The following is a 24,864-nucleotide window of genomic DNA, read 5'->3' as shown; positions in this document are numbered from 1 at the left end:
ACGAAGGAAGTATAATTTTTTTTAAAGGAATGGTAAATCAATCAACATATATTGTTTATATTAGATTATAGTATAATTTATTATCACCATCTGTAATATAATTTATCAAAAAATAAATTAATTAAAATATACCTGAATCATTCATAAGATTAGACGTCGTCATGCTACAATAAAGTATTATAGTTTAATCTTGCTACGTACAAAATAAATGAAAAAGTGAGTTAAAAAAATCTGAGGGAAATGAAAAAGTGAGTTAAGAGAATGGAGGGAGTGTGTATTTAACTCCTCTAATGCTGGGCCTGGGCTAAAATTTAGTAGATATTATAAAAGAGCTTAAAATTTCTTATGAACTTTTTTGTTCATATTCTAAGAAAATAGGAGGAAATTAAACATATTGGTGGACTTCAATTTTTTACATTTTAAGATGAACCAATTTTTAGATTTTAATTTAGATCAAACACTTATAAAAAATACGTAATTCACAGTTAATTTTTACATGAATGAACCAAACTTGAGCTGTGCTACATACTTTCACATTTAGCTCCACTATAAAAAAAATACGTAATTCACAGTTATTGTAAGTCTTTATATTTTATATATAAATGATTTAAAATTTGTAAATCTAACTATATAATCAATAAATTCATAAAATGCTAAAAGACCTAGAAGATTATGATAGGCTTTTTTAAGGCACAAATACGCTAAGGTAGAAGTTAGACGAAAGTTGAAAAGAAAACAAGCGAAACGGATCAAAATTAACCAATATTAGCCGATCAAGAATCTAACATGACTTGTTAGAAAGTTTTATCCATTTTGTTAGACCTGGGTTTTATATCTTTTTACCCTAAATTTATCTTTATAAATGCTATACAAACATCGTTATATTGTGTCACCTAATTTTCTTAAGCTTATTGTGGATCTAATGCCCTTAAAAGGGTTTTCATTTGTTATAGGTTTCCATCACCATGCTTTTCTTTTATTATTTTCCTTTGTTATAAGTTTTCTTATATTATTAAAAGTGAAAACCTTAGGGAGTATGATTTATCCACGATTCAATGGTTATAGATGTAAGTATGTAACCATAGTTTATGATTATTTACATCCTCTAATTGTGATTGCATGATAGATTTTAATTTGTGTTATGCGATGATATTTGAAAATTTTCTTATTGATCCTTGACGTCCTACAATGACGTAAGAATTTGGTTATGAATTTTTCATGAAATTGCATAATTTAACTCAATGATATGAGAATTTTTTAAGTTAAATAGTGTTATTTTCAAGGGACGGAAAAAGTATAATTGAACTCGGGATCATACAACAAACCTCGATCAACATGTCACATGTATTAATTAGAACATGTTAGGATTAAGAGTGTGTTTGGCAAATAGTTTTTTTTTTTTACTTTTAGATTTTTATAAGTAAAAAAATATTAGGTAAATGACTTTTAAAAAAATTAAAAAGTCGATTTTAAGGCGAAATTAAAAAACTATTTTGAGTAGGTTTTTCATTGGCTTCTTTTTTGATCTTATTTTTCTCTACTAAACAATCAAGTATGTATTATGTATATCTATAATAACTGACTTAAACAACTTACTTAACATCTATCAAATTAGCAAATACTTTAAAATAGCCAAACTAAGTAAAGATTAAATTTCTAGCAAATAATCATTTGCCAAATAGACAGTATATTTTAAAAAAATTGATAGAGTATCCTCATGTCACTCACTAATATTACGTTTGGATAACAATTTTAGAGAGAAAAGAAAGAAAAGGAAGAGAAAAGAAAGGAAGGGAAGAAAAATGAAAAACAATGAACTCTTGTTTGTTATGGAATGAAGGGAAGGAAAGAGAAATGAAGGAAGATAAGAGTTTTTCCTTTAAATTTTTTCAACTTTGAAATAATATTACCTAAACAAAAAAATATTCATTTAACCCCTTCAAATCTTTTCCCTTTAAATCTCTTCCCTTTAATTTTGAAAATCCAAACAAGAGATTTATTATCCCTTTAAATCTCTCTTCTTCTTTTCCCTTCATTTCTCACAATTCAAACACACACCTAGAATTTAGAAACGAAACATATCTTGAAAGTTGAAACCATTCATTTCCAAGATAACCATCGTCTTCAAGAAATTGATACAATTATATGTTGCATAGACTATAAAATGGCTTAATCATTTGAATTATATAAATAGTATTTATAAATTATAATTCAAACGTATAAATGAAAATAAAAGAAAATTATAAATATTTTCATTGTAAAAATTCTAACAGAGATGATCAAAATATAAATGAAAAGTATGGTATATTTTGGACAAAAGGAGTAATTTTTAAGTTTTATACAATTATCATCATTATTCATTAGAGGGGAAAAAATCACAAGTTGGATTCATTTCCTTTTTGTTCCAGCGTTACAAATTTGATATACTTATTTCCTTCTTGTAGTGCCACCTAAAAGATTACAATTTGATTTATATGCTAATTTTCTTGATATTATTTATTTCCTTTAGTGAAAATTACTTTAAATAATTAATTAATGCTAACCTACACACTAATTTTCAAATCTATAAATTTACCTTCTCTTTTACAACAAAAGTCAATTCAAATTTTTTAATATATTGATCTCAAAAATTAGCCATGACCTTGAAGATTTGTGTGTTATGTTATTTTATTTCAATTATACTATTTGGAGGTTTGAGAGGAGTACATGGAACATCAATTTACAATTCAACTTTTACTATTAAGGTGTGAAATTTCTTTTGCTTGTTTAATTTGTTAGAAGTATATTATTTGATTCAGAGGAAGGTTAGAGAAGCTTAACATATAAAAAGACAAAAAAAATTAATAATTTTTATTGGTGATGATCAAGAATTGAATTATTGATTGTCACAAGAATGAAAGAAAAAAGCGCTCAACTACAAGACTAACCCATAATTATTTATTTAAAATACTCTATTTGTTTAATTTTCTAGTTTGCACAATCGTCATTAAAGTAGTACTATTTTGTATTTATAGTTTTTTAAATAAAAAAAATCGATCATCATCATCATCCTACCCAGTGTATCCCGCTCATAGAAAAACTATGGACATGGTCTGGGGAGGGAAGGGCGGCGGCAACTCATGTAAGTCAATTTTTATTTGCTCATCCCAAGTTCTCCTGGGTCTTCCTCGACTCCTCATACCCTCTATTATAATGCTTTCTACCCTCCTCACAGGGGCGGCGAAAGTCTTTCTCTACACATGTCCAAACCATCTCAATTTATTTTTGCGCATTTTTCCAGAAATAGAGGCTACCCCTAGTTTATCCCTAAACTCTTGGTTTCTAATTCAATCCATCAATGTGTGCCCACATATCCACCTCAACATACGCATTTCTGTAACTTCCATCTTATGTTTAAAAATCTTCTTTACAGGCAAACATTCACTCCCATATAGCAGAGCAGGTCTTATTGCCGCCCGGTAGAATTTTCTTTTTAACTTGCTTGGGAATTTCCTATCACATAACATCGCGGTGGCTGCTTGCCACTTGAGCGCACGCTTATATACGATGATTTACATCTCCGTCAATCTCTCCATCCCTTTGAATGATCGGTCCCAAATACTTGTACTTGGTCATACTTTTAACAACAGTTTCATCAATGGGCACCTCTGGTGCACCTACCGGTGCTGTCCCACTAAAGTCACAACGCAAATACTCGGTCTTTGTACGACTAATGCGCAACCCTTTACCTTCTAAAGCTTCCCTCCACTCATCCAATTTATTACTAACCTCCCTCTCGTTTCTGCTACCAGCACTATGTTGTCAGCGAATAGCATGCACCACGGTACCATCTCCCAAATAGATTTAGAAATTTCTTCCATAATGACAGTAAAAATGAAAGGGCTTAGAGTCGATCCCTGATGTAGTTCAACTTTAACCGGAAAAGGCTCTGTTATCTCCACCAGTATTTGGATGTTAGTCGAAACTCCGTCATACATATCCCGTATGGCCTCAATGTACACTGAAGAAATACCTCTAGCCTTGAGGCTATCCCAGATGACACGTCGTGGTATGCTATCATACGCTTTCTCCAAGCCAATGAACACCATATGCAGATCTTTCTTTCGCTCCCTATATTTCTCCATCAGTCTCCTCAAAACATGAATTGCCTTAATGGTTGACCTTCCTGGCATAAAACTGAATTGGTTATCTCTAATCACCGTTTCCTGTCTAATTCTCCTCTCTATCACTGTTTCCCACAATTTCATTGTGTGGCTTAGAAGTTTGGTACCTCTATAGTTCCCTCATACCTGTGTATTGCTTTTGTTTTTAAATAGAGGTATTAGTGTGTTATTCCTCCATTCTTCTGGCATCTTATGTATCTTCAAATTAATATTAAAGAAGTTTGTCAGCCAACGAATACCCTCTTCTCCTAAACTCCTCCACACCTTAATCGGAATGTTATCTGGTCAAACTGCCTTTGTTCTCCCCATCTTTTTGAGAGCTTCTTCTACTTCTTCTGTGGTTAAAAATCGATACAAATAATATTTACTTTTTGCTTATTTTTATTTGTTTGTAGTTTGATATGTATAATTAAAATTTGTGTAGTTTGACCATTAGTATCTTAACTTTACTATGAATTGTGTTACTACAAGTGTTATTGATTAATTCATCTCAAATTACAATGTCATACAATTAACTTTTTAAAACCGTGGTTCAACATATACGATTAGAGATTTAGCGATCAAAGGTCACAAATTTAAATATATTGATTAAAATTTAAATATATTGATTAAAATTTAATGAAGTGTTAGAGATTTATATAACGGTGTATTTATATGGACAAGTTTACCGACAAGTAATTTCCATTTGTTTTTTTAGTGAACATGCTGTTATTCGAAATTTAATAATATTTTTCATTTTCTTCTTTATAGACGGAGAGAGGACAAATTTATGATTGCGTGGATTTCTATAGCCAACCGGCTTTTAGTCACCCATTGTTAAAAGCAGATATTCATAAGGTAAGTTTTTCAATTTAGAGATTGATATCTGTATAAGAGGCCTAAAAATTCTGGAGTTTAAAGTATTTGCACATTTGTCCAAAAAATTGTGATGGAAAATTTACATTTTAATTTTTGTCCCTAAATTTATTTACAAATAAAACATGAATATTTTCCTAGTTAATTAATATAAATTGTAATTATGTTTCATCCGAAACAGTATTTTTTACTAGTTTAGAAACTCGCGCGATGCACGTAGTTTAGTATAGAGACATATATAAATAAAATTTTCAATGAATAATATAATGCAAGAAAAAAATGCTTTTGTTTATAAAAAGTATGTAAACACTACATATTTTAATAAAACAATTACTTTCGATAACAATAAAACTTACATATACTAAAATATTTATTCTAATTTAGCTCGTAAATTTGACTAAAAATATCTTTGATGGTCTTCTAAAATTCAATTTAATAAAATAAACTAACTATTTATGAATGAATTGAGCTTATTTTGAGTCGATTTAAACTAATTTATTTGGTTTAAAATTTGAACTAAAACTATTTACCTAATTTAGCTTTAAATTTATTTAGGAAAGCTTTAGATGTTTTATAGTTGATGACTGATTGAAATAGCCAATTTGACCAGTTTATTTTTAACACGTCAACGAGAACAACTTATTGTAAATTAGTTGATTCATAATAACAAATTGTTTTAAACAACTAAATTATTGTTTTAAACAACTAAATTATTACCAAGTAATTTTTCTGTTTTTTTATTAGTATTTATGATACTCTATACCAATTAATTTACCGTGATGTATGTTCAATTTTCAAACAGGTTAAGCCACCCTCTCTTCCAACACAAGCAGGAAATTTTGAAGAATTTGGACTTAAAAGATGTTTGCCCATTAGGGAGTGTTCCCATTCTAAGATCATTTGGTGTCCAACAATCTCATCATCTAAACTCTACACAAAATGGACAACATTGTGTTTGATTGGATCCTTTACTTATATTTTGATTTTTAATAGTAATATAACTTATTATGGAACCTCAACCAGTAGCTTAACAGTCAAAAAATAACACATTTGATTTTACGTCGAAAAATTAAAGATATGTTGACTAACATTAAGCTTGATGGGCTATTAGCCTATTATTTCTATTACCAATTAGTTGTAGGATAAAACACCATTAAACTTGTGTGCAGTCAACTTTTCTCTTATGTGGGTCTAGTTTTATACAAACTCAATGACAAATTTATCAGTTTCTTGGCATGGTATAAAAAACCAACTTAACAAAAATGATATTGGTTTGAATCTCATCCATCCTAAAAAAATATTTAGTACCATATATATAGCATATTTTGATCCTTAACCATTAGTTAAGTTATTAGTTGTTGACATTTTTTTCAGTTGCAATATTTTATATTTCACAAATATTTTTCATTATTTTTAAAGTTTTTTAATTATAAATTAACATAATAATTAAAAAAGTTGCTTTTTACCCTTCTATTAATATAATTCCAATTTGGATCAATTCTTCTCCTCTTTCATTAAGAAGTATTTCTACTTCTATTTCTTAATGGTATAAGAACGATGAAAAATGTAAAATAAAATAGTGTAATTGATTGGTGCAGACTGCTGTTATTCAAACCGAAATGGGTGACAAATACGTGGCTGCTAATGGCAAAGCAAGCGTTTACAAACCTCGAGTATTTGGAAACCAATGGTCCGTCTCACGCATTAGACTTATGAGTGGATCTGATAGTATTGAAGCTGGATGGATGGTTAGTATTTACTCCTCTAAATTTTTAATTTATATATCGAGCTAACTCCTTAAATCACATGTATTCCATATTTAAACGAACGACCCTACAAGGAGATATGTGGGTGGGGCCTATGTTTCCGGTCCATTAAAAATATTGAAAAATACTACTATAAAGCAACATATCTAAATTTCAGGTGTACATAATTATAAATAGGAAAAGTTCTCGTAAATATTTCACTTATTTTTCCTCTGTTGTGAATAAATTTTACTATTGATTATCTTTAAATAATTTAATTTTTATATATTTTTTTCTAACAATATTCCTTATCATATTTTAACCGACTACTGTAGTTTTTAGCTACCTACTAGCCGTTACACTCATTTCTTCTTCCTCCTTATGCTTCTTCGTTAGTCTACACCTACTGTAGTTGGTAAGCATCTATAATAGCCGATTAAAATATATCAAATAGTGCCATCAGCAAAAAATATACAAAAGTTGGATTGTTTAGAAATAATTAACAGTATGCATAATTTACAATAAATGAGCAATATGTGGGATTATTCATGAGAATTTTTCCTTATAAATATAATTTTCTTTTTGGTATATTTAATAATTAGGAATTCTTAATTATTATTTAGCCCCAGACCTTTCAAATCTCAAAATCAATCATACATATTCATATAACATTGCGTATGATTTTTAGTTTTTTACTATTAAAAGTCATTCAAAATAATCCCACTTATAAGGTGTAAGTCTTAAGTATTAGTTGATTAATGATTTTGGAGTAATAACATATCTTATATGGAGTAAATAAACCTTTTATTGTTGTTTAAATATATGTATAATGTTAATAGGTAAATCCAACTTTATTCAAGGATTCTGAAGCCCGTCTTTACGCAAGGTTGAAGGTAAACACTTCCGCTTTTTTTTTTTTTTTTTTCTTTGAATAAATAAGTACTTCGACTTTTAAAATCAAAGATATTAAATTAATAGAATATTCACTTAAAGTTGTTAATATCAATGTAGATTCAGATGAAGAAATTATATGGTTGCATTTCTCCATTCCTTTTTTATTTGGTGTCATTTTGATTTGATCTTTTTTTGGTACTTTTTTTATTTTTACACACATATGATATGGTGTATGTTTAATAAATATATAGAATAAAAAATTATAATTTTAAAGACTGACAACTAAAAAGTGAATAATTTTTTGTTTTCAAATGTTGTTTTTTAGTTTAAAAAAATAAAAATTAGAAATAGATTCATAAGTTTGCTAAATTTTCTGATTTATTTGTCGCACCTAGATTACTGTTATTTTCTAATAGTATTGTGTAAATAGTACCCTTCATTTTATTTAATTTCCAACCACATATTATTTACGATAATTTTTCCTTATTATTATTGTTGTTTTATTATTATTATTTTTTTTGTATCTTTATTAAAAATATTACGTAATAATTATTGATTTAAATGAGTTTGCATTTATCAATATTAGGCGGTTCTTTAAAATTAAAGATAGTTGATACACAAGCTTATGCAGTGCTAGCAATATTAATTTCTTAATTTCACGTGTATATAAAATAAACTATCATCATTTATATTAAACTGCGCATTAACCAGCTTGTTTCGTATGAAATTGTCTCATTATGTGATGAACTCATATAATAATTAGTTTATTTTTTAAATTGATTGTTTTAAAATTGCAATTTATTACTTTAACTTACTAAATATACATTAGTCAATTTAATAAAATAGTCTTATAAATAACTTACTAAAACTGCCTAAGTATTTTGAAGATAATACTTACTTTTTTTATTGATTAAAGACTTCGTCTATTATAAAGTTGTTGCCTTTTTCTATTATTATCATTAACTTAATACTATAAGAATAAAATTACTTATATTTGATCCCTTAAATTTTATCCTAAATAAGAGTCAATTATTGACATTGAAATTCTCGATAAAATAATATGATATTTAATTATGAAATTCAGATGTTGAAGATTGATTCTCCTCATTACCATTAGTTCAATAATTAGATCGTGCCCGTGTGATGCACGGTTTTATTAAATTTTTCGACATAAATTACATTAATTTATATAAAGTATTACAACTTTTAATAACACATTTCAAAATCAAATTTAACACAAAATTATGTAAAATTATTTTATAAAAGTTTAAATGAAAAAAATAGTTTTTCTCATGAAAAATATAATTGACTTACATAAAAATAGTTACAACCTGAATCATATTAGAATTAAACATTGCATTTAAGTAAGCAATTGTATAAATAACAAAAAATCCTAATAAAAGTATACTATATGTTAACCATCTCAAAATATCTAACACACTAAATAATGCTCATTTAATAAATAAAATTAAAAGCTTTTTTAAAAATAATTGAAAAAAATAAATAATATATTTGGTTATCCAATCTATTAAATGATGTGAGTAATAAAGTCAAAGATAAAATAAAGTAGTCATAAAAACAATGATATCATCATTGAGTGTTGGAGGAAAAATTTTGTTGAGGTTGCGTACCTAAGCAATTTTAAGTAGTGATGATGTCAACAGTGTTTTGTTTTAGTAACAGATATAGATAGATTTAAAATAATTAATTACATGAAAATAATCAAAGCAAAAAAGCTCTAATAAAGTAAATATTACTATTCATTTAAAATTAAATACCACGTGGAAAAAAGCTTCAATGAATAATTATAAACTATTTTCTCCTTTATATAAATTAAACTTTAATAGTGATATATGTTTAAATTATTTAAAAAGTGATATATTTTTTGTTTGTATTATAAGATGAAAGTTAAACTAAAATAATTCAAAATAAATAAGTACATGAAAAGAATCCAAGTAAAAAGGTTCTAATAAATTAGATTATTTTTGTTACTATTGCAATATCTTTTTACTTCAAGATAAAATACCATGTGATAAAAAGCTCTACTGAATGTTTATTTTATATTTTCTAGTACTACTTTTCTGATATTCATTAATCTTTTTTTAATTCACGGGTTTAGTATTAATCTCTTAGACTCTTGGATCCGGCGCTCCATATAAGCAGCCCGAATTAGTCCTCGTAGTTCCCAAAAACCCAATTCAATTGGAATAATTTCATCGTACCCTAAAAAATTGAATAATTTCATCGAAATTGATGGATCCAAAATGCTCAAAATCAACGTCGTTGGCGCCGGGGTTTCGGTTTCACCCTACAGATGAAGAGCTTGTATGGTATTATCTTAAGCGTAAGGTTTCTGGAAAGCCTTTTCGTGTTGATGCCATTTCTGAAATCGATATTTACAAAGTCGAACCCTCCGATCTTCCAGGTTTTCTTTTCTTTTCTTTATAGATTTCGTCTTTTTCTGTTTAATTTCATTAAAATGATCATCATTTGATGATATGTATTGGTAATTAAGTGTTGGATAATGTTGCGAATACTGTTTTTTTTGTAATTAAAAATATTATATTGGTGTGGTACTGAATACTGATCAACTGAGCGTAATTTTTTGCATATTGGTTGTTTTACAATGGTTAGTCTGAGAAATTCTGGTTTTGATTAAGAAAGTAGTTGATTTTATCAGTCTTGTGCTCATCTCTTGCGCCTTTTTGATTGTAAACCTAACTGGGGTTCATTTTACATAGTCCAATTAGCTGTTTCATGCTTTGTTTAGATTGAAGGAAATGAAGGGAAGGAAGTGACGTGAAATGGGGGATGGGTTTTCCTTTATTTGGACAGCAAATGATGAGAGGAGGGGAATCGAGGGTAGGGAATTAGAGGGTTGACATCCGTCCCATCTTTACTAGAATTTTCTTATAATTAGAGGGATTAATAGAATTTTAATCCTTACACACTCTTAGTCTGAACTAGATGAAGAAACTAGTTAATTTTATCAGTCTCGTGCCTCTCCTTGGTCTACTGGAATGGATCAAACTTGAGAGTGGGAATATGATTTTGTGATGGAAGGGGGATTTTATGATTCAAAATACTACCTTCTTATGATTGATATTAATACTTAAACCCTAGAAATTTCTGAACTATAAACCGTCCTAATTCATACATGAATATGAGAGATAGATGGAAGGGGAAGAGTTGGCTAAGATTATTTTAAAGGAAGTTGGACTGTCATAAGGTTTGGCTCAGAAATAAGGCAAGTGATGGTAAGAATAATGTAGCCTTCTTAATAAAAATTCAGAAAATAAAGGGCACTGTTGAGAATAAATTTGTGCAGCTTCAGGTGTATTTTCTTGAAATTAAATATTCATCTTATCCTATTTTTTGGAGCGGAATAATAAAGTTTGCTTTTGTGCAGCTTCATCTACTTGATGTTTTTTTTTCCGCTCTATGATTATATATCTGTTATTTCTTTGAATACTATATGTTTTGATTAATTGATTTCTTCCAGGTCTTTCAAAGTTAAAAACCAGAGACCAAGAGTGGTACTTTTTTAGTGCCCTGGATCGGAAATATGGCAATGGATCAAGGACTAACCGAGCAACAAATGAGGGATATTGGAAAACAACCGGAAAGGATAGACCAGTTTACCACAAGTGTCAGGTTGTTGGGATGAAAAAGACTCTGGTCTATCACAAAGGTCGAGCTCCACGTGGTGAGCGGAGTAATTGGGTAATGCATGAATACAAACTCAATGATGATGTGCTGGAGAATGTGGGTACTTCCCCGGTGAGGATATATGTTTTTATTAACTCAATTTGTTTTTTGTTTGTTCTTTTTTAGTGAACCTCAATGGGATAAAGGGCTGTGCTGTTGCTGATATGTACTACATTGGCAGGATGGTTTTGTTTTGTGTCGAGTGTTTCAGAAAAGTGGGACAGGACCAAAGAATGGGGAGCAATATGGAGCACCATTGGTGGAGGAAGAGTGGGAAGATTCAGGAGAACCTGTGGTGCCTAGTGAGGTGTCTTTTGACGATCCCTATGTTGATGATGATGCATATATTGAAGAAATTGATTTCAATCAGGTTTGGCTTTCATCTTTTGTTTTATTTTTTGGGCTTTATCATAAGCTTAGCAGAGTATATTTTACGGCCTTAATTATTTAATAATGTTTTATAATCATCTTCTCTTTTGCATTATACCTATTTGAAAGCTGTGACTAGTTGCTAGTTTCAACTTTCAAACCACCATTATTTTGCAAGGGAGTTTTGTTGCCTGCTATTCATGGTGTTATGAAAAAGTTGTTTGACTGTCTTTATTGTCTACTTTGTTTCATAATAATTTAGTGAGAGGTGTGATTGTGTCTCTCTCAATTGATCATTGATGGCCTTGTTTTTGTTCAAGTCGGTGTCACATAATGGTGTCCCTTTTCCATATCTTTGTTGGATTGAACATAACTGAACCGGCCCATGGCCCTTTGTTTTCAGTGATTTGACTTCAATTTGATTTGTCCATTCTCGATAGAGCCTACAATTTATAGGTTTTTTGGTTTCAAAGTTTAATGGAATATAAAATAATGTGCTTTATCATATGCACTTCATATTTATGTGAAGTTGCAGTGATATGTGATATCAGGGCTCAAACAACCTGATTGTTTTTACCAATTTAAGTCTGCATAGAACTAACTCCTCTAAACCCCGCCTAGGTGGGAGTCATTTAGTGTCATTGAAGTATGGTGACATTGGGACATCAAGTTTTTATGTTATTTTAAGTGCTTTGTTCTTTTGTAGACACTTTGGTGACATTTAATATATACTTCTACACTTCCAGGTCTTGCAACTTCCAGAAAATGTTCATTCTTCTGTCAGCTTTAATCATGTTGAAGGCAACAACTACATTGAAGAATCCAAGGATATGTCTGGAGCTAATCATAAGTCTGTAGAAGAGTCTAACGGTACGTTTACCTTGGAAACTCTGGATGGTCAGAATTTCGATGATGTTGCGCATCATGAGAGTATTCTATGTGTTGTGAAGAATGAGCATATGGCTCAACCAAATGATTTGAGCAACGAGGCTCCAGTTACGCTTGATGATTTGTTATCTGATTCAGTGAACGTTCCCTTTGATGATGAACTATACCTTGATTCTAGTGACCTTCATCCTCGTGATTTTGACGTGCTTGAATCGAATTGGGATGATTTGGATTTTGATATTGGACCATATTTAAATGATGATTGCCTTCCTGGACTTATGGATAAAGATCTGGATGAAGGTTTTTCTGATCATCAGGTAGCAATATTTAAGTGTTTTATAATTCTAATATAAAATAGATTTGCACCGTTTAATAGATACTTATATTAATTTTCTGCAGAATGTGATAAATGAAACCTGGGAAATGCCTTTGGCAACTCAGCAACTACCTGGAATTGATGATAATGGTAGTGCATCTTCCTCTCATCAAACCATGGAAATCTCAAAGGGTAAGCCATCTAAAATTGGTATTTAGTTCCAGATCTTGCCTTATATGGTCCTATTTTGCTATATGATTGTGCGTTATAGACTTATAGTAATTACTCGTGTTCTGCCCTGTGTATGATTGTTATTTGCAGATATTCAATCACCTTGTATGACTCGAGCAAACCATTCGTTGAGCAATATTTCTGCTCCTTCTGCATTTGCTTCAGAAAAGCCTTCCAAGGACATGGCTACACATTTGAGTGCCTTTATGCCATCCACCCCCGTTCATGTGACTGCTGGTATGGTCCGAATCAGGGACATGCCCATCGGGGTCAGGGAAAGTGGACTGCATTGGTCATTTGATAAGAATGGTATCATCAGTGTTCGCCTTTCCTTTGACCTCCCTGAGACTCTCTACCCTCCAGGATTGGAGTCTTTGACTGGTTTATTACCCAAGACGTCTACAGCTACTTCTCGTAGATGGTTATGCTTTATGCTTTTTCTGATCTTTGTTTTTGGTTTAAGCATCAAAATTAGGACATGCATTTATGCAAAGTGACTTCCCTTTCGTTTCGTAGAATCAGAGGACAGGAGAATTTGATTCAGTATAAAATCCAGTTACGAAATCACACTATAATTAATGTACTCAACGTCTTGCTGTACGAATTCTGAGATTGCTGCTGGATTATTCTTCTCGAGTCTTTTCAACATCCTTGTTGTTTCTTCGATATTGCTTGATTTTTCGGGATAGAAGCTCGTGTGGTTTTCTACTTTTCATAGAACGTATATGCGATTCTGCAATTATGTCGCTTATGTTTCGTTGGATATCATGCGAACCAAAAAGACCAATCAAAGCAGAGTTCAAGTTGACACTCGGTTTGACAGAAAGCGCAGATAGTGCTAGACTTGTGCAACAGGCTGTGGGAGCCGGGGCTTCCTAAGAGCCCATAATCTAGCCTATTAAAAAGGTTAACAAACACATTAATTTTTAAAAGAGTCGGGCTGTTAATGAGTCAGCCCGTAAAGAAATCAGCTAGATACAAAAAGAGCTACTGTGAGAGGCCGTCTCTCAGAGAGACGACCTCATATTTTCATATTATGTATTAGATAGGTTATTTTACCCATATATGATGCGCGTTTCTCAGTAAATCTGCTTAGACAACAATTTGTGATACAAAAATAAGTTTATAGAAATGCTGAATACTTGAGGCAATTAGAGTTTTTGGCTTGGTTATTGCTATATGATTAACTTGCATTATTTGGAGCTTGATAAGTTGTGGTAACATCAGTATCTGCAACATCCTCATCTGGACCATCAACAGAGGGTTTTATGACTGTTACAAAAAGTACATTGTATAGAATTGTAAATAAAAATAGAAAAAATGCGGTGTATCTTAAAAATGACCCTGTAATTTCTGGAGGCTCGTTTTTTGCTTGTTCTGCCAAATTTCCAATACTTGAGGCTGCAATTTGAAACATTTATACATAAGTAGAGGTGCGTGTTTGGGTCAAATTTTATCGAATCAACAAGAATTGAAACATAAAAATGAAATTGAATTTAAAATACGATTGTTGAATCAAGAACCAATCAAATAATGTGGTTCGGCATCTAGTGGGATAAAAAATGACTTGCATTGATGAGGGTGTTGATGTGAGCATAAAGGGTAAGATGCGAAGAAGAGTGAAGAAAATGTTAAAACAAGCTCGATTGAGTGAAGTTACTTACAACAAACAGCTAATAGGTCATGTGCTCGATCGAGCATACTGTCAGAACTTTGTTTTAGATGTTTTGCATGCATGAAACTTTTTGGGATTTTCTGGGATGGACTTTTTTGACGTCTTGGGCTTATAAAAGAGGTCTCAAAGGTAACGAGGAGGAGGTTGAGTGCAAGTATTTTTGTTTTAACTGTGTGTCTATAAACACAATAGCAATCACATATTATGCCATATAAGCTATGTATAACTATGTAGTGATATATTTTTTTACACAACATACCACTATCAATTGTAAGTATATCAAAACGGTGATAATATATAGCAGAAATAGTTTCATAAAGCTGGAAAACAAACCTTTGATCTTAGGAGAATTGGGTTGTTTTGTAGAAAGAGATTCAATTTGTTGGTCTAATTCACTAAGAGCTTTTCTAGCCTTATCTTGGTCAACCTCAAACTTTGATTGATCCCTTTCAACTGCTGAAATCCTCCATTGATGATGATTCTTGCTTCTTTTTTTAGGCATAAATAATGGTTGTTTCCTACATACTTTACAGAATATGCCATGATTGGTAGCATCAATCGACGAAGAAGAAGATATGGCAGTTTTATTAGATATAATGGAGTTTGAACAGCTCCTAGCTGTTAATGGAGTTTGAGAAGAGAAAGAATTTAGGTGATGCATTTGAAAAGGGATAAGGTGCTTTGAGCTCAACACTCACCAGCCACTAGAACTCAATGCTTTGCTTCATTCATTTGCTAATATTATGGTGGGCCTCACTTATATAAAACAATGTTTCTCTCCTTTGAAATACTCACTTTGTCCCTTTGGTTTGCTACAATTGCGTTTTAAATTGTTTGATACAACATATACTACTCAGTAATAGTTGATCACATATATAACAAATTTAATCAAATAAAATTTTATAAAAAAAGTCATGAATATTTTAAATGAAATTTAATACTAAAGTCTTACTTCTATCACATCGTTGTTTGATATAGCCTCCTCCAATGAGGTTTTTAAATCTGATGTGGCTTTGAAATAGAAATAAGTTTGTACTATTGACTATAGTAGCAAAACTATACCCGTGATGACGTTATATACTTTTAAGATACTTTAAAACTCAATATTTGGTAAATCAAATCCAATAAATGGATAAAACAACTCTATAATATAAAGAATGAATTTTATTTGCAACTAAAAACGAAAAAACAAAAATAAAGAGATTGAGGGCTTACTATCATATACTTCTTTATTTACTTACAATAGTATAGAAACTCGTCTAATGATACGATTTTTTTAGCATCGACAAAATATATAAACATATGTAAAAAAATAAAGCCAAACATAATGCATTAGAACATTTTATTTTGAATTTTTGACTGTTATTTGCATAAATTAACAGTGTAATTGTCAACAATATGAAGTATTATGAAGTACTTCATATTATATTCTTTAATTTACTCAGTGTAACTATGAATAAATGCTAGTCAAAAATGGACCATAATATAATGACGGGCCAATGTATCAGTAAAATATACTCCAGTTATGAAACTTCATATTTATCAAAGTTTTTTTTAGTAAAATATATTAGGATTTACGTGATTATTATTAGAAAATGATGGGCCATAATACAATGACGTGGCCGATGAAATTCGCCACATCACCAACTCCTAAGCTGAAACTGCAAGTAATGACGTTGGATTGTTTAATCATAAAATAAATTTCCAATTTCTTTTTTTTTCTCGCAATTATACATCACAATTTCAATTTACCTTTTTGCATCTCCAAACAAAATTCCAAACTTTTATTTCACACAAAAAGAATAGGAGAGAGAAATGAAGAAAGCCGGCACCGAGAAGAAGAAAGTCCGGCGATCGGCAGCTGGGAATTCGCAGGGTGGTGGTACCGATACTCCACCTAGGGTTTTGCCTCTTTATCTCTCCCCTATCGTTCGTTTTTTACATTTTGTTGACCAATTTGTGATCATTTAGGGTTTTTGTTACTCAGATCTTGATATTTGTTTGTTATTTTGTCACATTTGCGGTTTTTGGTTTCGAAATGTTATTCATTTTTAGTAAAAATTGTTTTTGATTGAAAATTTACAGCGTTTTTGATCATGAAATTCAGTTTTAGAGTCGGTCGTGGAAGATTAATGCGATGATATTGATGTTTAGATGTTGTGATGAATGCAAAGATTTATGGAATAATAATGCTTATTTTTTTGTGTTTTTTTTTATGAATGTGGTTTATATTTAAGTCGAAATGTTGCGATGAATGCACAATTGTATCTTGATGATGACGCTTTTTTCAATGGAAGTTGCTTTGTGATGTTGTATTAACTGATACTTATACTAATTGTTGCTTGACAATTATTAGTCTTTTTCTGATGTACAATTGTTTAATACTTTTTATATGTTATGATATGCTGAAGTGAAAAGTGTAACTTGATAATCTTTTACTGATTGTATCATTGTGATGTACTAATCTAAAATATTGCTTCTGGATAGACTGTTGATGGGTTTTTTCTTTTATGATTGATCTTTAGAGTAAGTTTAGGATTTAGTCATGGAGTATGATTGCAGTTTGGTTAAAATGTTGCGATGAATGAAAGAGTGTTACTTGATGAGGTTCATTTACAGGAAGCTTTAATTTAGTCGGTTTATTAGTGTTGAATTCTTTGCAATGCATGTAAATTTAGGACTTCCGTTGTTTGAAATTTTTTTAAGATTTAATCTGATTTCTGGCAAAGTGATTGATTATATGCAGACTTCCCTTCATACGTCATTTTGGAATGAATTCCTCTTGATACCTTTTGGGTTCTGACCGTCGTTGGAAAGGTTATCTAGTATAGTCATATATGGTTATTAAATATGATGATTAAATTTGTTAATTTCTGTGGATCGGTGAAACATATAAGCAAGGCTTGTAGTGATGACGTGTTTCGGTTATGTATACGGTGTGCTGTTTCGGTTTCCTATCTGTTTGTAATGGTTTTCTACGATAGATTGGTGTTTGGAATCAAGTTTAAACAATAATTATGAAAAAAAAAAAGTAAATGAGTGATGCTCAAATGCTGTAAAATAGGAGTATAAAACATTTCTACCACTTGTTGTTTGAAGGTTGTTACTATTCTATTATTCTGGCTTATTGCTTCTTTTTCTTGTTTTGATGGGATGCATATACATTTCTAATCTGAATTCTTTATGTAATTATTCAGAAACAAGCTGCAGAGAAAGATGCATACTTGCTTTTTGCTGAAAAGGTGAGGGACCATAAAGGTTTGGAGTCAAGGTGGGCAGTTTTACAGGAGACACGTGTTGAGTACTTCAGGGGGAAGGACTTCGTCACGTTTTTAAAAAATCATCCAGAAGTTAGAGATTTACTTGGTTCTGATAAAAGTTTAGAAGCTGAAGATATTGCTGATACTTTGTTGAAGAAGAACCTTATAGTAAGATGTGACCGTGTTGTAAAGACTCTTAGGCCAGGCAAGAAGAAGCTGTCAACCTGGCCTGCACATTTGGAGATATATCCTGTAAGATATTTCTTATTTAACCCCCTCTTTCCCAAAAAAATTAGGACAAGCTATGTATTTAATAAATTTCTTATTTTGGTTAAAAAAATTTATGCGTTTAACATTTATGTTTGGCGTTTTTATTACCTACTTTATTTTTTACTTGTAACTTTTTAATATGTCATTACTGGAGGTACAAATCTGGTGTTCATGATGCACTTTTATGTACGGAGACTAGAGAGTCTGTGGACCTATGCCCATTTGAGGATTGTTGCTGAGTTTTGCTATAAGTATTCTTGAAATTGATTGCTAATAATGTTGGATTATATTGTCATTGCTGAAATTTAGTGCAGGATTCTGTCCATTTCAATACACTTCTTGCATTCTCTTTGTCTCTGCCCCCAACTTAGACTAGTTGCTTCTAAATTTCCTTACTAAAATTATTTCCTACAATTAATCATTTGCATGTTTGTTGGGGTTGACAGTTTTTTTTAGCAAGCATAGGAAATGGAAAATCCTACAAAGTGTAGGAATTTAATTACTAATAGGGTGTTGGTATCTCTAAATTATGTCGTATTTGCTAATTCCTTTCCTCAACCAAAAAGAAAAAATACTTCCTTGAAATTTGACGAAGTAACTTCCAAGGAATTAGAATTTCAAATTCCCATTGAAGCTCTCTTCCTATGTCAACCAAATGACCTCTTATGCCTCTGAGAATTTTTTGCCAATCCGGTAGCACAATGAATAAATTGCTTAGCTTATACAAGTTATACTAGGATCAAGGGATGGAGAATCTGCTCTTGCTTGCTTTATGAGTGACCAATCATTTAGAAATTACAAGCAGAGCAAGTTTTTTTTAAAATACTTATATTGAAGATGCGATTTGATTAATATCCCTCCACCCTTCTCCGAAATGAACCATTTGTTTTTTAGCAGCCCGGTCATTGAATCTACTCTTGAGATTGGATGTGTTTCTTTGTAGAAATGAATGTTTCGAGGGCCTGAAGTTCTAAATTTTGTTTAGGTTTTTGGAGAAGAAAGTTGATTATAGTTCTTTTATAGAATATTGTGCGATAGTAAACTTTTGGGTTTAGGACTATTTGTGACAGGGGTGCAATTTTATAGGGAAGAAATGACAAGCCTTTTGTTGATGGAGATTAGAGGGAAAGAAATGGTAGGAGAGAGGAAAAAGGATTAGTGAGGAATTCAGATGGAAGGAAGGGAAAAATTAAAAAAGAAACGAGGGCATGCTGTCAAATTAGAAGATAGAGTTGCTTATTCCTTTTTCATTAGTTTTGCAAACGTGAAGGTAATGAGTTGCAAGCTTGTAGTTGATAGAATTTCAGACAGGAGAAAGGAAGGTAGTTGAAGAAGAAAGAAGATTGGGGAAGATTTTTGACGGCTGGATGGGAAAGAAATTGCAAATCAAAAAGGAAAATGAAGGGAAAGTAGGGGATAACTTCATGTTTCCAACACATGTTTTGTACACAGAATTATGTTAACAAACAACAACAATAGCAACGAGACAACAATAGTAACAAAGAAGCAACATCACAATAACAATTACAACATGAACAAAAACAATGAAATCTTCGAGAGAAGCTTCGTCAACAACATGATTAGTGGGATTAGCTATACACCCCCCCCCCCCCCCCCCCCCAATTCATGGAAATCTCAGCAAACTGCATATTACTTTTTGCTTGTTATATTTGTTTAACATTAAATGTGTTTTTGAAGATATATAATGGTGTACCTATGAGCATGACGTTCCTATGAACAGCAGAGTACAAAATATTTTGTAGCCCTTTTTGCATATTTTACGTGCTCTTAAAATTAAAACAATAAAAGGGGTTTTCGTGATCTATAATGGTGTACCTCTTGAGAGTACAAGATAATTTGCAGCCTGTTTTTATGCGATAGCCGTCATAATAATCATTTGATTAATGGAGTAGGAAGATTTTGTATATTTAAACAGGTTTCTGAAAAATAGCAAAACTAACATGTAAGTACAACGTACTTTAAGAGTGATTGGTTGGAAAATGCTGGAATAAAGTAGGACTTCTTTTGCTCTGCCATAACTCTTTGGAACATTTATTTATTGATTTCATTAGTTGGTTAATTTGGTTAATTAAGTAAACCCAAGCTATCAAACAAGAAACTCGTTTGATAGAGCTTGAAAATTTGTGTTGTTCAAGATAATTTTGAGATTCATAATTTGTTGGATGTGGGCATGTGGCCTTCGTGGGAATAAAGCTTTTTTTAGGAAGAGGTGCTTAACTAGGATACTTCTTTTTGTTGAAAAAGACTGTTGTAGAAGATAAATGTGAAGACTAATTAGGTTACAAAGGTTTTTATGCTCCCAAGTTGTTTTTATTTGGTTAATTGAAGATGTGTCTCATAAAGGGTAGAGTGTGCCGGTGATACAAATTATGCAGGAGGTGCATCCGCTTCAATATGTTGAGGAGTTTTTGAACACTCTAATTGATTGGTGCATGGCTTAGAGGTCCTTTATTGTTGGGGCCAAGTATCAATGTTGACACCCTTTTCTTTTTTATTAGGTGGGCATCAGGCTTATTAGTCGTCTACTTGTTTACAGAAGATCTTAACTTGTGGTTGGGGCACTACATCTAGGAGACTCAAGCACAGACCGATTTTTGGGTTTTGGACATTGAGGTGGTTAATGGCTTTACATGAGGTGGTGGATAGGACATAATTTAAGTCAAGACTGAGAGAAGCTAATGTTTAGTTTACTGGACACCTTTGGAATAAGATGATGAAACAAAAAGAGGATATGTCTTTGCTACAGATTGGATGAGGTTTGATATGGTTTGTTGGGCTGTCCTTTTTGGCATCTTTCTCCTTATTAATATTTGAATTAGTAGTTATGAATGAGGGCTTTGCAATCAGGATTCGTGCAACCTACTTCCATCATTTCTTTTAACCTTTGTGTATGTGGATAGTTAATTTCTTTTTGATAGTACATAATGTTTTTCTGTATGATGAATTTCTAGGCTGGGAGGATAGAGGTTTTTGTCCCATTTGCAATGGAGGACCCATCTTGTCCCATTTTCCAAGTGTTAACTAGTAATTTGGCAGTGTTTGTGAACTGTTGGACGAAGAAAGGTTACTTGCTTTTCTGATAGGTGCTTATATTGTTGTAGAACATTCTTTTTTGGTTTCCTTCTTTTGGCTCCCTAGCATGGTCAGTGTTTGGTGGGGACATAGAATGATAGAAGGTCAAAAAAAAAAGGTGAAACTATAATTAGGTCAGCTTTAGTATATAATATACTCAAAGATGTAGTGACCAAGTTTTGGAAATTGCCATTCTTTGTGTCCAGAAACATTTTATGTCCTTGATGGAAAGCCTATTGCACAATTTTTTTAATTGGTTCTCTGGCAACTTGTATAAATATGTGGCTTTGTAACGCACTAAGATTTATTTCTCATTTGTCCTTCCATGTTTAGATGTAATTTTCATTTATTTTGGTTGATTAGTGGTTTTTCGGAAAGTCCTTCATTCCCTTTCTATGAATCTCCCATGTTGTGTTCTCCTTTTGACAATTATGATGTTACTATTTCTGAGATTGTCAGTGTAGTAGTGAATTTCTTGTATAAAGTTTTCACCTTAGATCCTTGGATAGTGGTGAAGGAGCTCACGGGCTGTTTTGAAATATTTCTCTTTTTTTATTTTCTTTGGAAAACTTAGATAGAACCTAAGTAATCAATTTTTATAGAGCTCTTATAGTTATTACTTGCACTTAAGTTAAACACAAGTGTCTGATAGCAAAACAACGGTAATTATTTGGGCCTCCTTTGAGCAATGATTTAATAATTTAGTTTTTTGGTTTCGAATTCATCAAATACTATTTTTTTGATATCATTTACAACGGTAAGGTTGCGTATTCCCTAAATCTCTGCTACGGTATTGCCTAGAGAAGGTTGTCTCAGATATTAGTATCATTATTGAAAGGACATTACCTTAGGCAATAGAATGATAACAAAAAGGTAATATAATGTTGTCCTTGCAACAATGATACCAATATCTGCAACAACTATAGAATTGAGTGGGTTTGAAGTTGCCTTTTTAGACATTACCCTAGACAAAAAGTTAATAAGTTTCTTTATCCATCTCTTTGGTGTTGTTTAAATGTTGCAGGGTCAAACATTTTCAGATAATGATGCCTTTTTCGTATGGACATTCATAAAGAGGCATCCTTTATGGCAGACACTTCTATCATTCTCTTGGCCTGTTTTGACATTAGCAATTTGCTTGTTTCCTGTGTATCCTCACAAGGCTAAGCTTGTGGTACTCTACTCCTGTGCTGGAATTCTTCTTCTTATACTATGCCTTCTGATGTGTATGTTTCTCATATCTCAGTATTTTTGTTAACAGCTATAGTTTGATGTTGACTCTTCTAGTCCATTTGTGAAGTCATCAATAATTTTCCTGACATTTATATTCATGTTTTTACTAGTTGGTGTAGTTGGTATATGCTGTTGTTGCTGACAACTTGTGATATTTCTCCAAATTCCTATATATGAATGCTTTGCTTTGGCATTATCTTACTATATTTGTTTGCAACTGCGCTTGTTAACTTGCGATCATATTTCTATAAAAGATGCATGGGTTTTAACTCACTGTACACGTGTGCTAGATGCTTTTAATTTTTGACCAAAAGTTGTAAAGATATGTCAGTATTATTTTCTTGTAGGCATTAGCTTGACATGCATGTCCTATCTCCCATCTTTGTCAGTGATGTGATGGTTGCTTTCTTTGTTTAATTTGCAGTGAGAGCCACAATTTTTGGTGTTCTTTGGATACTTCTTGGTAAACGTATGTGGATTTTCCCCAACATTCTCGCGGAAGAAGCAACATTAAGCGAGTTGTTTCGTTTTTGGCCGAAAAAGGATGAAGAGGATCCACCGAAATGGACTTCAAGGCTCTTCTATGCTGTTGTATCTGTTGTGGTCATATTGCTTTTGAGACATCATGCTCCTGATGAAGCTGCTCGAGCTAGGTTAGTAGTTTCTATATTAATTCCATCTTCATCCAACCTTTAATCAAGGGACCTTGCCCATTTCAGTTAGCAATCGCATGCTTTATACTAGGTATTAGGTAAAGTTTTGTAATATGGATTATACTATTGTTTCACCTTTTAGTACCCATGCTGGATGCTGGTCACGTTTTGACATGGCTTTGGATGGCTCAACTCTCTAATTGGGCCTACATTTTCAAGATTTTCCTAGAGATCCAGCACCTAGTTTTGTTCTTATCTTGCGTACTTGTAGCCAAGTTCTTATTTCTGACCCTATATGAATTCTTTTGAACTTGTTGTCTAGTGTCGTAAATTCGTAAAGCATAATTACATTTTCACAAAGGGTAATTCCTCAGGCTTTGATCTATTCTTGTCCATTTTTACTGTGGAAATACTTATGTCAAGATTTTGAGTATGGAAAAGATAGGGCAGGTGCCAGGTGGGTGTGATTTAACTTTGGATAACTTTTGAGGAAAAACTTGCTAAAAGAGTCTTTAGTAAAATAGGACATCCAAAATGACGGTATACGTAATACATACCAGTTTTTATGGAAGAGGTAGTACATAATTTTTCACTTGTACACCATGTACCTTGTCAATTTATTTATTGTTTAATTTCTGGCCTGAGGAGGTTAGAAACATGTGGCTCGAAAATGTTCCTCTCCACCTTCTCCCTGTGTGAGTACTAATGCCTATGGCCTGATTTTGTGCTTTCAGGTACCAGAGGAGGGTTTCTAACATTATCGATGATGTCCTGGAATGGTCTCCAAAACTGGCTCTCTCGGGAATGATGAATCAACAAACTGAAGGCGTCAATGTGACTAACTTTCAAAATGAGTCTACTAGTGGCAGTGGATCAGACTCCGACTTGCCACCACATCCAGGAGGCGTAAATGTTGATTCAGGAGATCTCCCTGAGGATGAAATGATAGAAGACATAGAGGATACCGATGGAGAACCCAAACAAAATCATGAAAGTTTATGATCCATGTCATGAAGGTGGTATGATCCTTAACTTACTAGACGTCTAGACACCACAATTTTCTAATTTTATAATTTTTGTTAAAATTCTCTTTTTTTACGCTGTAAAACCATGTATTCGAACGTGTGATAGAAGCTAGGTGATTCAGAGCTTTGTTCTTTGTTACAACATGAAAATAGCTATGGGTGTCCGGTTTTTAGTACTTTCAACTTTAACTAGTACAAGATTGGTATCTTATAGCTAGTTTCAAGTTATATGAAAGCAGCAGTTATTGGCAGAAATTGCTTTATTGGAGTCGTGTTATAATTAGCAATTTGCTTATAGTATACTATCTTTGTTCCATTCCTAAGACTCTGATCACAACTCCTATGAGTGGGATATATTGGATCAATGATGATGATGATGATGCTATAGCATCTTTTGTTCCTTATATCTGGCTAAATTTTAGATTTTTGGATCGCTCTATGAATTTTCTAATAAACTGTGCTCTTGTATTTTCTCTTTTGTTCTAA

At 31.9% G+C, this 24,864-nt stretch overlaps 3 protein-coding genes across 5 annotated transcripts; 2 read left to right on the top strand and 1 right to left on the bottom strand.

The window, feature by feature from the left end:
• Positions 1–9,742: 9,742 nt before the first annotated feature.
• On the top strand, positions 9,743–13,815 carry LOC130796789 (NAC domain-containing protein 78-like). The gene is made up of 6 exons (XM_057659185.1): positions 9,743–10,082; positions 11,160–11,437; positions 11,547–11,735; positions 12,481–12,939; positions 13,022–13,130; positions 13,260–13,815. Exons 1-6 carry the CDS (start codon positions 9,911–9,913, stop codon positions 13,664–13,666), a joined length of 1,614 nt encoding a protein of 537 aa, XP_057515168.1. The 5' UTR covers positions 9,743–9,910; the 3' UTR covers positions 13,667–13,815.
• Positions 13,816–14,157: 342 nt separating this feature from the next.
• LOC130796790 (uncharacterized) lies at positions 14,158–15,636 on the bottom strand. Of its 2 annotated transcripts, XM_057659187.1 has the most exons (3): positions 15,178–15,636; positions 14,513–14,570; positions 14,158–14,414 (listed from the first exon to the last, which is right to left on the bottom strand). In XM_057659187.1, exons 1-3 carry the CDS (start codon positions 15,503–15,505, stop codon positions 14,411–14,413), a joined length of 390 nt encoding a protein of 129 aa, XP_057515170.1. In that variant the 5' UTR covers positions 15,506–15,636; the 3' UTR covers positions 14,158–14,410. The 2 variants fall into 2 exon arrangements, with proteins under 2 accessions (XP_057515170.1, XP_057515169.1); XM_057659186.1 differs by having other exon boundaries at positions 14,158–14,570; positions 15,178–15,628.
• Positions 15,637–16,555: 919 nt separating this feature from the next.
• Positions 16,556–24,864, top strand: LOC130828137 (uncharacterized). 2 transcript variants are annotated; one of them, XM_057693953.1, is made up of 5 exons: positions 16,556–16,746; positions 18,042–18,356; positions 22,492–22,693; positions 23,125–23,353; positions 24,088–24,864. In XM_057693953.1, the coding sequence occupies exons 1-5, from the start codon at positions 16,660–16,662 to the stop codon at positions 24,353–24,355; spliced, it is 1,101 nt and encodes a 366-aa protein (XP_057549936.1). In that variant the 5' UTR covers positions 16,556–16,659; the 3' UTR covers positions 24,356–24,864. The 2 variants fall into 2 exon arrangements, with proteins under 2 accessions (XP_057549936.1, XP_057549935.1); XM_057693952.1 differs by having other exon boundaries at positions 16,571–16,773.

This window comes from Amaranthus tricolor, chromosome 12 (genome assembly GCF_026212465.1).
Source record: "Amaranthus tricolor cultivar Red isolate AtriRed21 chromosome 12, ASM2621246v1, whole genome shotgun sequence".
Lineage (NCBI taxonomy): Eukaryota > Viridiplantae > Streptophyta > Magnoliopsida > Caryophyllales > Amaranthaceae > Amaranthus > Amaranthus tricolor.
Note: the sequence above shows the minus strand (reverse complement) of the source record. Positions and strands in the feature narration are given on the sequence as shown.